At 39.9% G+C, this 15,125-nt stretch overlaps 1 protein-coding gene across 7 annotated transcripts in view; it reads right to left on the bottom strand.

The window, feature by feature from the left end:
* Positions 1-15,125, bottom strand: part of MED12L (mediator complex subunit 12L) — a 323,628-nt gene that overhangs the window by 283,511 nt on the left and 24,992 nt on the right. For all 7 annotated transcript variants that reach the window (XR_004808722.2, XM_025436195.3, XM_025436196.3 and 4 more), the window contains exons 2-3: positions 10,024-10,128; positions 4,456-4,647 (exon numbers count right to left, since the gene is read on the bottom strand). Coding sequence is in view for 6 of the 7 variants with exons in the window: in XM_025436195.3 (XP_025291980.1) it covers positions 4,456-4,647; positions 10,024-10,128 (297 nt within the window). In the remaining variant the exon portion in view is untranslated. The remainder of the gene's footprint in view (positions 1-4,455; positions 4,648-10,023; positions 10,129-15,125) is intronic.

Here is a 15,125-nt window from a genome sequence, read left to right as displayed (position 1 = left end):
CTATATTTAGCTTGCTGGCAACAGTTTTCTCAGTCTTGCTTTCTTATTTATGAAAACAAATTACTTTCAAAGTCTCAGATGCTGAGAGCTACTCATCGTATCTACAAAATAGGGGAGAAAATTTCATGACAGTACTTCCAAGGAGTTTATCTCAAAATTGGGAGGGATGGATCAAGTGAAAAACTGTCCCCACTCCACATTTTATCAAAGAACACTTTTTTTGGATAAAGCTTTCTGGCTGTAACATTCATCATAACAATTTCTAGAAAGCTTCTGGAGTGTCTTTAGCCCAAAATTTAAAATAGAGGCTAAAATGATGGCTCAGTGAATCTGCCTAATAAACACTGAGCTAGAAATAGCTGGTTAATTAATTCAGTGGTTGAAAGCAGGCACTTGAGGTAGTTCATTATTTCTTCCAGACCACAAAGGTCTACTATTTAGCAAATTAGTATCCCAATGTACCAATGAATGTCTGAAAGAGTTAACCCACTCTTGTAGGATTCCTCATAAATAGCCTAGGGACAGGCCAGTCATCTATATATATAATCTACTCAACTTATGAATGTAGAGTAAAACAGCGGGCAAAGTACACTGGCCATGATGTACAGGATGGGAGCAGTAAGCAGCATGCCCACTGCACCAGGGATGACCACCTCTGTGCTCCATCCCTGGCCCCCAGCCTATCTGGCTAAAACCCAGAACTCCCAGACCCCTCATTTATAAATGTACTAATAATACCAACCCAATCCTGCCCAAGCCAATGGGTGGTTAGAAGGGTAAAGTAAAAGAATTACATGTATTAAAACTGGAACCATTTTCATTTTCTTATCAATTCCAAGGATTGCTGGATGCCAGCCAAGGGTGTTTCAAGCCATGGACCTGACCTTCTCCTAAGAAGATCCAGATCTGGACACCACATAATCATGGTATCAAGAGCCCTGCTCCCTGTGCCCCCAAACTTTAGCCTGATTTTGGATATCAAGGCTTCAAACCAGCTGATTGTTACAGCATGGCATTTTTCTTAGTCAAATTCTCCTTTAGGCAATGGATATTTTGTACCATTCATATACTGCGAATTTGTTCACACCAAAGTGTGACCCTAGAATTCAAAGAGAAGTATTTTTTGTACACAGCTCTTTAAAAACAAGCTATTTCACTTGGTTCTTGCCCAAGAAACATTCAAGCTGCCCCAACACTGAAGGAAAGGCTGCCTGGTTGGACATGGAGATGCAGCTGTCCATACGCTGTGTTTCATGGGCAATTTAATAGACTTTTGGTCACATATGGATCCTGCTTAGGGTGCTGACTCTAAACACAGCCCCCAGGACAGAGGCAGCTGCTCTGCACAAACACACCTAAAGGGGCGATGAAAGTCCCATAGGCCAAAGCTATAAGGCTTCCTCTCTCCAGACCACAGTGATAGATTTTAACAAGAAAATTTCCTGAAAATTTTGCTTATAAGGCACAACTTTCACGGAGCACAAGACTCTGGGTTGCACAGAGATAGCACAGACTATCGCTGCAGCCAGGGACAAGAAAAGCACAGGCTTATATATTCAGTGCAAGACCCATGTTGCTGTGTTTCACCAGAACATATAGAGTATGAGAGAGTTAAATTTTAGTTGTCAAGGTCACAGGTTGCCTCTCATTCAGATGTACCACAAGATTACAAGACCAAGGCCTAAAAAACTAGGCAAGAACAAAAAAAAAAAAAGTAAATGTAACATCTCCAAAGAAACTTTACTAATAGCATCTTTAATAGATGCCCAAAGGATTTTCCTTCGATTTTCCTCCGAACGGCAATTGACAGGAAGAAAATAAAAATTCGAATAAGTGAAATGGTTAGATGAAGTAGCAAATAAAACTGAGCCACAGGTCCTACCATTAACAAGCTAAGGCCTACCTCCAGCTCACTGCCCTTACTGGCAGAACCACTGAAGAAATGGTTGGTTCAAATCAAGGGATTTAAAATTCAGAAGAACATAGGTGAAGAAGGCTATTTAAATAAGAAAGAAGACAACATATTGACAGAATTGTCAAATATGCAGTGTGGACCAACTAAGGAAGGAAATCCTGTTTATAGTGACTGCAGTATGACTTCCTTACACATGGATTCCAGTGTCAGCACAGAAACCACCTGACTTCACCTTGTAACTGAACCTAGGCAATCACTGCACAGCTGTTTCATATCTACATCAAGATAGAGCTGCATCTAAGTAGTAAAAGAAAACTTAGAAGGAAACCACCACCTAGCATGTGATGGTTTTTCAGCCACAAAACGGCTGTTATCACCTTGTAGCGCCTTTCCCTTCCATGAGTGTCACTGTCGACGCTCTCTGTTCACCAAGCAGAAGTGGAGGCAAAAGGAAATTCCATAGACCACAGTAATCAATGTCACCTGAAGCGGACATGTCATACCTAGTCAACTGTTCAAGAGCCAGAAGGATATCCCTGGAGACTATGAGTCTATTTTTCCAAATCTACCTATGACCGTGATTGAGTTAAAAGGCCCTTTACAGGCTAAATACTTGGGAGTGCTGTGGAGTTGTACAATAACGGAAAACCAGGCCCAGAAACTTGACCTATCCCAACCAGGAAACTATTCTGAACTCTAGAACAGAGCTGAAAGAGGACTCAAGATCTCAGCAGGAAAATTAAGGCCATTTGTAATAAGCCACCTCACAGGTAAATACCAGAAATTAAAGAAGTATTTGAACTTTCTAACACAAAGAACATGCAGAGAATGCAATCTTTTAACCCAACTATGAAAGAGCTTTTGCCGTATCAAGAATATGATATGCTGAGGAGGGGAGAAGTGAAGGGAGGGACTTGTCAAATGCCCAAGAAATAACTACTTCGAAGTATAGTCAATGGTAAGAGAAGGAAAGAAGGGGAGGGGAATACGTAATGCAAAAGGGGAGGGGAGGGGAGAGGAGAGGAGAGGAGAAAACTTTGCATAGAATTAATGTCAGGGTTTACCTGAGGAACACCTGACCTGGCCAGAAGCAGCTCCTAATACAGAGAAGAACAACAGTTAATACACTAGACTGTGATTTATCTCCCTCCTAAAAGATAAGCGACCACTATACCACTAAAGCAAAGGCATCATTTCCTCACCAGTATTCGCTTTTAGAAAATATCCAAAAAAGGGATTCTGAAAGCTTATTAAAAAAAGGAAAACCTAAAAAGAAAGACATCAGCCTGGCTCTAAGGGAAATGAAGGTACCGACCAACATGGAGGGTATGAACTATTGGAAGAAAGTCATCAAATATCAAAGGATGCCCTTTGACTTACGGGGCCTTCAGATACAACCTACAGATAGATCATCATGGGCCGACATAGTAAATGTTCATTATTGGGAAAGAAATCCTACACGGTTCAGCATGTGTTGAGACAGAGTACAGAGCAATTACGCTGATTGTTGTCCTTTTTGAGGATTTCAGTTGCCTTTAATCACAAAAATCTATGAAAGGCAACAGGCTGCTATGGTGGCACTAGGGCAAAAGAAAGCCAATGGGAGCTACAGGCTATTTTCAGAGTTGCTTTCGAAAACAAACAAGCAAATACCAAAAAGAGCTCTCCTTTAAGCCAGGCCTACACCACACCAGTTAGGAACACTTACTATCAAGAACAGAAGATGGTCACCCTTAAGACTAAAGGGTTTCAGGCCAGATGAAAAAGACATGTGGGATGATATCAAAGGTGTGCAAGAAGCCAGAGATCACTGGAAGCTATAAATAAACCTGCCCATTCTATTCTAAAACTTTTTCAAAGAAGTTTTTCAAGCACACACAGAATCACTATCCTACTTGTTAAGAAGGAGACTTCGCTTTTAAGCACTTGGATTGGTACTTTACAAGACATGGAGGTAACATCAAAGCAAGAATTTCTGAATAGGGATCCCTGGGTGGCGCAGCGGTTTGGCGCCTGCCTTTGGCCCAGGGCGCGATCCTGGAGACCCAGGATCGAATCCCACATCGGGCTCCCGGTGCATGGAGCCTGCTTCTCCCTCTGCCTGTGTCTCTGCGTCTCTCTCTCTCTCTGTGACTATCATAAATAAATAAAAATTAAAAAAAAAAAAAAAACTTTAAAAAAAAAAAAAAAAAAGAATTTCTGAATAACACATTTTGGACATCCTGGCCTAAGGAAACCGAAAATATAATGGAAATAAATGAAGTCTTATTGCCTATTCTCGATTTTAAAAACTTGTCTACCTAAAATCCATATAAACTACATCCTGTGTGGACTGTTTAGGTCAAGATGTGCTAGGCACCACATGCCATCAAAATAAAGGGAGAAACAGTGTTACGTGCAGCACACACCTGGTACAGTGTACCTGTCATTGAAACTTTTGAGTTTTGGAAAGAACAGGGGGAAAGAAATATATACCTGAACATCATCTCAAACATCTTGATTTCTAGAAGATCATAATTAAACATTGTAAGAAATAATACCTTTTTTGCCAAAATAGCAAGTGGTTTATTTCCTGCTAAGTCAGAGAACCAACTATGAATTGCACTCTGGGATCGAGCAGTAACCAGCCAATAATTATCTTTAGCATTAACTTGTGGTTTCTTCTTTCCGGTGTCCTGGAAAGTGTTAAGCTTTAGCTTCTCAGCTAATATGCTGCTGAAATAAGCTCCAATCTGTGGAAACGAAAGAAAAAGTTTGAAGACAGTAAGTGTGTTAGTAATGTATAGTAGTATTTTATTTTTGTTTTAGGAGCCTATCTTCAAACGGCCCATCAGAAAATAAAATGGCAATTTAAGTCCTTGAAGTCAAGAGTTGTGATTTACTCATACTGACGTAATGCAAAAACTCCCACAGCACCTTTGTTAACAAGTGGTTCAAGGAAAAAAGAAGAGCCTTTGAAAATCTCTGGTAAGATGAAATTAATTACATCCTGAATAAATTTCAAGAGAATGGGTTCTGCTTTAATCTTCAATGCGTACTTCTTTTTCAGACTAAACACACATTTGGAGACAGTGTGTTTCCTGAGACGTGTTGCATGCAAGAGCAGAAAGTCTAGTAGTCACACAATAATCATTCTTTTTCTGGTTTCATCTTAATAGCATATATTTTTGAACAGGAAAACTTTGTGTTTACGTTCAGTGCTTCTCAAAAAAAAAAAAAAAAAAAAAGAAAAGAGTCCAGGAAATTTTATTTAAATGGAAAATTACAAAGGGTTCGATTAAATTAAGAATTCACCATTTTTGACCAGGCTGCCAATTTCAAGAGTACAAATGTTTCAAGAGAAAGCTAGTGTTACCTGCTCTGAATGGAAGAAAGTAGCAAAGGGAGTTCCTGTGAATCAGACTGTGGCATTTTTGCATTACCCAAACTAAAAGAGGACAAAAGAGGAAGAAAGGCATGAGAAGGAAAGGGATAAATACCTAAAAATTAAGTGAATCCACAGGAAACTTGTTAGAATTTCCAAGAAGCCCCTGGGAATTCTTTAATAATATGATACAAGCAACAAATGAGGTTAGCAGACAGTGGCAACCATGATTAAAATAAAATACCTACCTTGGTGAAGCAAAATAAGAATCACTACCTTAGTTAATGCTCATGAGTCAATAAACAATTAGTATGTAGGTTGGAACACAGTTGTAAACAATTAGTCAAGTTTATCTACCAAGGTGAAAAGCTGGTACATGTTTCTCTTAATCTGAATTGGCATTCCTTGACCCTTATGATTTATGGACAATAAAAAGGTCTCTTTTGTTGTGTTAATATAATATGGTAATAAAAAATTAATTAGAAAAAAGATTTGAATTTTTTTTAAACAAACTTCATGGTATTTTTTTATGCAATTGTGTGCTGAATGTTTAAACAGGAAACAAATTAAATGCAAAAATTTAGCAAAACCAGTTGTTTAGGAACAAGCTGCCAACAGACGCAAATTGCTTAAATTTCTCAATCAGTATTTGGTCTTTATATCAAGAATTTAAAACCCCGGGATCCCTGGGTGGCGCAGCGGTTTGGCGCCTGCCTTTGGCCCAGGGCGCGATCCTGGAGACCCCGGATCGAGTCCCACGTCAGGCTCCCGGTGCATGGAGCCTGCTTCTCCCTCTGCCTATGTCTCTGCCTCTCTCTCTCTCTCTGTGTGTGACTATCATGAATAAATAAAATAAAATAAAATAAAATAAAAAAATTTAAAAAAAAAGAATTTAAAACCCCTACTTACACTGGTTCTTTAAATTTAAAAAGTCCCTTTATTTGCAATTCTGTATAAGGGTTTTAATCATAATAAATAAAAGCATAATTTTTTTTAAAAAAACTAGCCAGCAATCTGTTCTACAATTATAATTTATGTATTTAATAACAACGGAATATGTGACTATATGTGCGTTTTACATCCTAACCAACCTTGTGAACCACTGCAGACTATATAAACTAAGTTAAAATTCCCTCAAGAGAAAGAAAAATTTTAAAAATCTAAACGTTACCATGCACTTAATTTTATATTCACACTATTCCAATCCTAAAGAAGGAGCATCATTCCCAAGTCCCAATGCCTACTTGCAAGTAATCACAGTGGTTAGTTTTTTATGTCTTTCCAGTGTTTCTTCAAAAGAATACACATGAACTAACGCGAATACATTATTTTCTCTTTTTTACATGAATACCTCTTTACGTACATTTAATAAATATCTGAGACCCTTCTACATCTGTGTATGGGGAACTTCTCATTCACTTTAACAAAATAATATACAGCGTGGATGTACACATTGTATTTAACCAAGCCCCTGCTAACGTACGTTTGGAGTATTTTCCCAAAACTTTTGCTATTACAAATCACTTTAAAATGAATAGCCTTTCCTATTTGTTATCTCATACATGTACAGCTACAGATTTCAGATAAATTGCCAGAATTCAGATTGTACGATTCTGTAATTTTAATCAGCATTGTTAAATTGCCCTCCATAAGCTTTGTACCAATTTGCACCCCCTCAGACAAGGTAGGAGAAAGAAAGTGTAATTTAAAACTTGTTTCCATCCCTCCAAAGCCATCTTGAAAGTAATTCATTTTATAAGAAAATGAAAAAAAAGTTTAGGGACTACACTACAGTTCATGTATTCCATATTTATAAGCTCAAATTCCCTTCAGAAGGTTTGAATCCTTGAGTAAATCTCACAGGAAGGGTTGATAGCAGAAGCTGTAATGGGTCTTATTTCCATTTATTCAGTTATTAAAATTGAAATAAAACTTGATACAACAGAACAATTTGGCAGTTTTTATCAAGAAACACACAGCATTCATACTTTCTTACGGTAAATCGTGGTCCTCCAAAATGGATCCAAAATAGATGTTGAAGCCCTAATCCTCAATGTGATTGTATTTGGAGATAAGGCCTTTAAAGAGGTTATGGTCAAATGAAGTCATAAGGGTGGGGCTTAATCCAATGGACTGGTGTCCTTATAGGAAGAAATACCTAATACTAGCACACACAGAAAAGACCATGTGAGGACATAGTGAGAGAACAGCCTTGTGTAAGACAAGGAGAGAGGCCTCAGAAGAAACCAGACCTGTTGACACCTTGATCCTGGACCACCTTGATCCTGGCCTCCTCAACTATGAAAAAATAATTTTTTTCTCAGAAAATCAAATTTCTGTTGTTTAAGCCACCCAGTTTGTGGTATTCTGTTATGGAGGCCCGAACAGACTAATACACCTTCTAACTCAAGTAAATATGCTTCTGGAAACTTTTCCAAAAGAACAAAAGCTGGGAGCACCTGGGTGCCTCAGTTGGTTAAGCATCTGCCTTTGGCTCAAGGCATGATCCTGGGGTCCTGGGATCAAGTCCCATGTTGGGCTCCCTGCGAAAAGCCTGCTTCTCCCTCTGCCTGTGTCTCTGACTCTCATGAATAAATAGATGAAATCTCAAAAACATATATATAGATAGATACACATATATATAATATATATATTTTATATATACATATAATCTATATATAATTGTGGTTGTGATATTAAAAAGTATATGAAGACTGGAAAAAGACAAAACTAAAAATATTGTGTTTGGTTGATGGGACTATCTATAGAAAATGCTTCTGTTTTCTTTCACGTTGTTTACATATTTCAGTTAATTAGCAAATTGAAAAGTACATATGTGTTTATGTGTACGTGCGCACACACAGATCTTAAAGAATACACAAAACTTTAACAGTGGTTATCTCTCTGGTGAAGGGGAAGTAAGTTTATTGGTATGTTTGATTTCATTCACATGTATAATGCTTTCAATTTAATAAAAGTATTTCAATATTCAGAAAATAAAAATTCAAAAAGGATGAGAAAAATCAAACCTTAAAAGAATACAAACAGAAAACAAATGACTCTTCCTATATATGTTACTAAAATAACCACCCAGAAAAAGAATTTAATTCAAGAAATTTTTTGACACAACATTCTGACTATATATCCTTAATGAAAATTAGTCTAAGGACCAAAAGTATAATAGGAAAATTATAAATTTTACATAGTAATTTTGTTGTCAGAGTAGCATCAGAATAGTTTAGTTTACCCTGGAACTTTCTTACATGCATTGTAAAACAGAGTAAATAAATAAATATACTGAATTTACTAAAAGCCAGGATTCTCACTTTGGGAGAAAGGAGATACAAAGATGGAACAGGAAAAAGGAAAAACCCTGTGGTACTGGGTAAGAACTGGTAGATGGATGCAAGGAAAGAAAAAAGAAAAAGGAGAGAAGACAAAAGAAGAAACAGGTATCTATGGTGTTTCCCATCTCTGTCCACTGAAAAGACCTAGGAGTTAGGATACTCTAGTAGCAACAATCATGCCAAGCATCCGGATCTGGGCTGGGGCACAGAAAGAACACGTATCTGGCACATGTTACTGCATCAAAGGTGAGGAAGTGCTCAAAGAATGATGGGGAAGTCAAAAGCACCCAAGAAACAGGTTAAAGGCACCCCCTGGCCAAGTGAGAGACAACTTAATCATCAAAAAGATGAGACATCAAATTTTAAAGAGTCCTGGAGTTCAAAGTGATACTTCATCCAATGGGATGTCAGGGCATGTGCCTGGCTCAGTGGGTGGAGCATCCAACTCTTGATCCCAGAGGTCATGAGTTCAAGCCCCATGTAAAATGAGGAGATTACTTTTAAAAAAAGAAAAACGGAAGTATCTGGGGTACCTGGCTGGCTCAGTCAGCAAAGCATGCAACTCTTAATCTCAGAATGGGGAGTTCAAGCCCCACATTGGGTGTGGAGCCTACTTAAAACAATAAAATGATTAAAAATACGAATTTTAAAATGGGGTGTCCTTTTATAAAATAATGCCAACTAACAAACGTATAAGAAAAAGACAACTGGAAAACCAGCATTTTGCAACCACCAGTAAAATAACTCATTCAGCAAGCATTATCAATTGATGATACAATCACAAGATAAAACTGTACTGAAGAATAGCATATTCATTTGGTCTCAAGGTATCACCCTCCAGAGACTACTACAAGGAAAAGATAACTACTTTTACAACGTGAAGTAACAGCAGACACCACCTTCAATGACCACCTTAGTATAACCAGTAGTAGGGCAAACTGGCACTGCGTGTCTTCTGATGTGCAATGTAGGCATCTTGCCAAAAATATTTAACCTGAATCTTGTCATGAAAAAACAATCATACAAATCTAGATGTAGGACTAGAATATAAGACAAATTATCTGGACAGCAGTTCCGAAAGCCCCTTTCCTCCAAAAAAAAAAAACAAAAAAAAAACAAAAAAAAACAAAAAACAAAAAAAACAACATGAGAGAAGGTGGAGAGCAGTACTGCACTGGATTACAATAGACCAAAGAGACATGCAATGCATGGTCTCTTTTAGACCAAATGCAATGCATGAGCCCTACTTGGTCCTAGGGCAGGACCTTATATCAGATATTCTGGGAAATTCTGAGTATGAATGGTGATTTAAGTAACACTAATTTATCGACATTAACTATTCAGGGTGTCACACACACTTTTTCAGAAGTTTTAGGAAAATAGACAATTTGCATTACCTTTGATGGGTTAATTACAATATTTCTGGCTGAGCCATGTTCATCTCCAGTAAAGGCTGGCTGATTGTTGAAGCCTTGCTTTACATTCACAGCAGTAAGTTCATCCTGTTCAAGAAAAGGTATCAATTAATCAGAAGGACATAAAAGCTCCAACTTTACCCAGCATACTGCAGCCTGAGTAGTGACTGTGTAAAAGAAAACCGTTGAGGGACGCCTGGGTGGCTCAGCAGTTGAACGTCTGCCTTTGGTTCAGGGCGTGATCCCGGGTCTGGGGATCGAGTCCTGCATTGGGCTCCCTGCCACGAGCCTGCTTCTCCATCTATGTCTCTGCCTCTCTGTGTCTCTCATGAATAAATAAATAAAATCTTAAAAAAAAAAAAAAAAAAACTATTGAATGTACATCAAAGAGAGAGCAGAAATTGAAGATTGAAAACCAATACACAAAGGTACAGAGAGAGTTAAATAAACGTGGCAAAATATTAACAACTGTTAACTCAGGGTAATGTGGGCGGGCATTCATTATACCATTTTCTTGATTATTCTATAAATTTAAAAATTTTAACTAATACGTTGGGAAAAGAAAAAATGAGCAAAAATCCCCCCCACACACACACACACACGCAGCAACAAAGTCATAGAAATGTGTATACTAGAATTGCTTCCAAAGGCCCCATAGTTGGGCTCTCCCTACCTTGCCAGACCCTATGCACATCCCTGATTTATTTATGTTCAAGAAAAATGGCACATTCCACTTATCTAAGACCCTATAGCAAGTTAAAGATAGAAATGAAGAGTTCATAATAGGCATAAGCTTTGTGATAACCATAATACCATGACCAGCAGCATCTGAAGGGAAGATTAGGGCTTGCAAAATCCTTTCATGCATCTTGGCTCACTTGATCTTTAACCAAATTCTAAGGTAAATGGTAAGCATGTACCATGTAGCTCATTTACAGACGAGAAGAATGAGGCTCACACTAAGCGAACACAGTAACTGGACAGAGCCAACACTGAAATGCTGTCTTCTCAAGCCAAGACTAGAAAGAGAAATTTCCATGACTCCATGCTACTGAAGTACAAATGCCATATGAAAATGTGGTCTATAAATACAGAACTCCTTAAAAACATCTCCTACTGAATAGATATAGGAAAACTTTTCTCCCCAAGGTCACAACACATCAGAAATAGTCCAAGGCTTTAAAAAAGAAAAAGAAGACGACAATGACGACGACGACGACCTTGCTCTGCCCAAATCATTGAGCTACGGAACTATATCGGAGTTCCTAGAATATAGGCTTAAAAGAATAAAAGGGAAAGGTTTGAGTAAATAAAGCTGCCTCCTGTTCCTCCTCACTGTAAGCCAAGAAAAGGTCTAAGTAACCGTTGGGGTAATGCTAGCCATAGCACAAGAATGAGAATGCATATTTCATCTTCGTAAGTAATTGCTTCAAGCGTAAAATGAAGAAAAAAAGAAAACCAACTGATCAAAATCACTGCTGTGATTAAGTAGGAAGCCTTAGGACAAAATAGTTTATGACATATAAGCACCTGAAAGGTCGGCCTGGCTGAGAGCCGAGGTCTCCTGGAGACATGCCATGTAACTTTACTTAATTGTGTGTGTACTCTACCTAACATCTTGGCAAGCCACGGTTTTGGCAAGCTTTCAAAAGACCCCGCTACAGGAAGTTTAGCTCTATGATAATCGAGTCTCCTCCAGGCATGAAGGTCATTGAAATTGTGACCCGCACAGAAAATGAGTTACATACACATCTCAACACATCTCAAACTGCTCCCACATTTTCAAATAATTACTTGAACATCTAGGGCAAAACTACATAATGCATATATTTTAAGCCAGAAAGGTGTCAATCAACTTAAATAAAGCGAGTATGCTAACAAAATGTCTGTAGTCTTGGGAGTCTAAGAAAGAAAGGGGATAAATGGGATCAGAAGGGGAATGGGATGAGAAAATTGAATTTTTATCTTGTGATTTACCATCAGAGTATTACAAGAAACATTAATTGAGTAACAACATATGTTTTACTAAAAATACGCTCTGGCTTAATCAAGAGGAAATGTGTGAGGCTCTCAGGAGCAGTTAGTTCCATTTCGTGCTGCTGCACTTTCTACTCCAAAGGTACTCCAAGGCTCCACGTATTTGACTGTGAACCAATAGTCTGGAAAGATACGCCCTGCAGACATATGCACACATGCATTCAGACACACTCCTTGGAAGTAAAGGAACCTGGAACCACGCGGTTCCTTGTCTGTCGACCACATCGGGTTTTCCTCACACACTAAGATCCACACAGGTACTGCTGGAAGGAAGCCCTGAGTTGTGAGAACTTTTTATCTCGCATTCTAAATTGCACGAAAATACATCCAGAATCCGACCCTCTTCTCACCACCACCAATGCAGCCTCCCAGTCATCTCATGCTCGGATACCGCGATGGCTCCTACCTGGCTTTCTTGCTTCTATGGGTGCCCCCCCCCAAACACCCCCTGAAAGCTACTTTCAACACAGCAGTCACAGGGAGCTTCTTAAAACTTAAGCAAGATCATGTTACTCCTGCTCAAAACCTGCATTAACTCCCCAACTCAGGGTAAAAGCAAAGGCCTTATGATGCCCTACAAGTTCCTGTGTGATGATCTGGCCCCTCTTACCTTTCTGACCTCATCCCTAACCACACTTGCCTTAGCTGACCCTACTCCAGCCACACTGGTCTCCTTGCAGTTCCTCAATCAAGCATGCCTGCTGGATGGTCCCAAGTCTCGGGGTCTTTGTCCTATCTGTTCCCTCAGCCTGGATGGCTTTTCCCTTGGTATCCACAGCCAACTATATAAGCACCTGAAGACTTTGCTCAAATTTCATATTCTCAATGAGAAATCTGAGGATGCTATTTAAAAGTGGAACTGCTCACTCCGTTCTCTTCGCCTCCAGCATTCCTAACCTTCCAATAATCTGTAGCACTTAACACCTAAAATGCCCTATAATTTACTTACAATGTGTACTGTCTGTTTCCCCCACCGGAAGGTAAGGCCCATGAAACCAAGGATCTTTATTTTGTTCACTGATGCATGCCAAGCACAGAGAGCACACATCAGGTATTCAATAAATATTTGTTGAAAGAATAAATAAGTGTGGAGCACCTGGCTGGCTGTCAGTAGAGCGTGTGACTCTTGATCTCAGGGTCCTGAATTCAAGCCCCATGTTAGGCATGGAGCCTACTTGAAAGGAAGGAAGGAAGGAAGGAAGGAAGGAAGGAAGGGAGGGAGGGAGGGAGGGAGGGAGGGAGGGAGGGAGGGAGGGAGGGAGGGAAGGAGGATGATAACCTGTTTTGAACAATTAACATAAGCATATTCTGAATCACTCTCCCTTGACTTTGGGGTCTGTAATCCCATCTGTATTTATGACAGATCCTCCTAATCACCCAGAGCAGCAGTGGCTCTCACCCCGTCAAACTCAATGAACCACCCTGAAAATAAAATATTTTATAATAACTTTCCCTGAGTCTGAAATGAAATTCATCAACAGTAATTTTCCGATACCAATACTTAAAAATATTTTAAGTCAATATAATACCCTCCCTCTAAAATTTTTTTCTAAAGTAAGTCATAACGACATAGGCGCTTGAATATGCTCAAGCATACAACACTAGACCTTCACTTACTCAAAGCTCATTCCATTGGCCAGCAGCCAGCAACAGTGTGTAATAACCGAGGATTTGTGAAAAATGCAAAATCTCTATCAATCAATCAATCAAAAAGCAAACAAGCAAGCAAGCAAAATCTCCATCACAAATCCCCCAATCACAATCTGCAGCTACAAATTCCCAGGTAATTCAGGGGCGCTTTAAACTTTGAGAAGGGAGACCCTTGGAGACATGAAGAACTGTTGTGTTTGTTCCTAGAATCACCACAATGAAGTGCCTACAAATGGAGGCATCATGTGTGTTCTATTGCCAGTTCCAACGGCCAGAACTGCACAATACAATTCTTCTGAAATGGTGAAAACTCTTAGTAAAGTTTCAAACTAAAACGAAATCTCCAAATACACGAACACACAAGTTATACTGCTCAGAAACTCAGTGTACTTCAATGTGTTATTAAAATCCTGCAAAAAGAAAACAAAACCTTTGAGATCCTATGTAAACAGATGCCCACCTGGAATAGAAAGGGGAAAAGAACAAGATTCAGATAGTCCAGTGGCACATTTGACCGCCCGGGGGGATGCATCTTCCGCTTGAGCCCAGCTGTCCGCAGAGTACAGCCAGCACACCTGGCCCTGCCCGCGAAGGGATGGTGGCACCCCAACCACAGCAACAGCCTACGCTGCCCCCAGAGATTTCCACAAGGCTCCCCCGGGGACCAAAGACAGAGGAGGGCTGCTCCTACCCCTCAGAGGCCTGCTTCTGCAAAGGGGACTCAGGTCCCCTTTGTGGGTTTTGGGTTTAAGAAGCACTGAGTTTCATTCACATCGTGAAACGTCAGCAAGAGCCCTGTACCCGCTGCTGCGGCAAAACACGATGGAAGAAAGTGCAGGTCCAGCAGTCTACACACACACACACACACCCGCCCGCCCTGCATTTAGGGCTGGGACACTAGGCTACAGGTGGTGGCAATGCTGGAGGAGGACTACATGGAAATACACGCAAGAGGGAGAGAGAGAGCAGTGGGCGAAGAGTCCAGGGTCTGCAATCAGACCGTCCAGATGTGAACCTCCGGCTGCTTGGAAGAGTGGCTCTCAGGGGCCTTTGGAACTGAAGCTGTCCTTCAGTTTCCTCCACTGCCAGAGAGCTCCCACGACTGTCTCCACATGCCCGTTGAGGAAATAAAGCGGAGAGGTTAACTAGCCAGATCACACCGTCGGTAAAGAACTCCAAAGAACCTCCGGTCTCTAACCACCACACTATGTGAAGACAGCCAGCAATTAGTACCGCTGCTATGGTTTTTGTCTTGTTTCTGATACAGCAAAGTGATAACCTGAAGCTCCAGTAAGCACTCAGGTGTACAAAGAGTCCATTTCAGAAACTAAAAAGACCCTGGCCTTAGGAGGGGGTTCTTAACGTGTCTGCATGCATCAGAATCCCCTGGAGGGTTT

Source organism: Canis lupus, chromosome 23 (genome assembly GCF_003254725.2).
Source record: "Canis lupus dingo isolate Sandy chromosome 23, ASM325472v2, whole genome shotgun sequence".
Lineage (NCBI taxonomy): Eukaryota > Metazoa > Chordata > Mammalia > Carnivora > Canidae > Canis > Canis lupus.
Note: the sequence above shows the minus strand (reverse complement) of the source record. Positions and strands in the feature narration are given on the sequence as shown.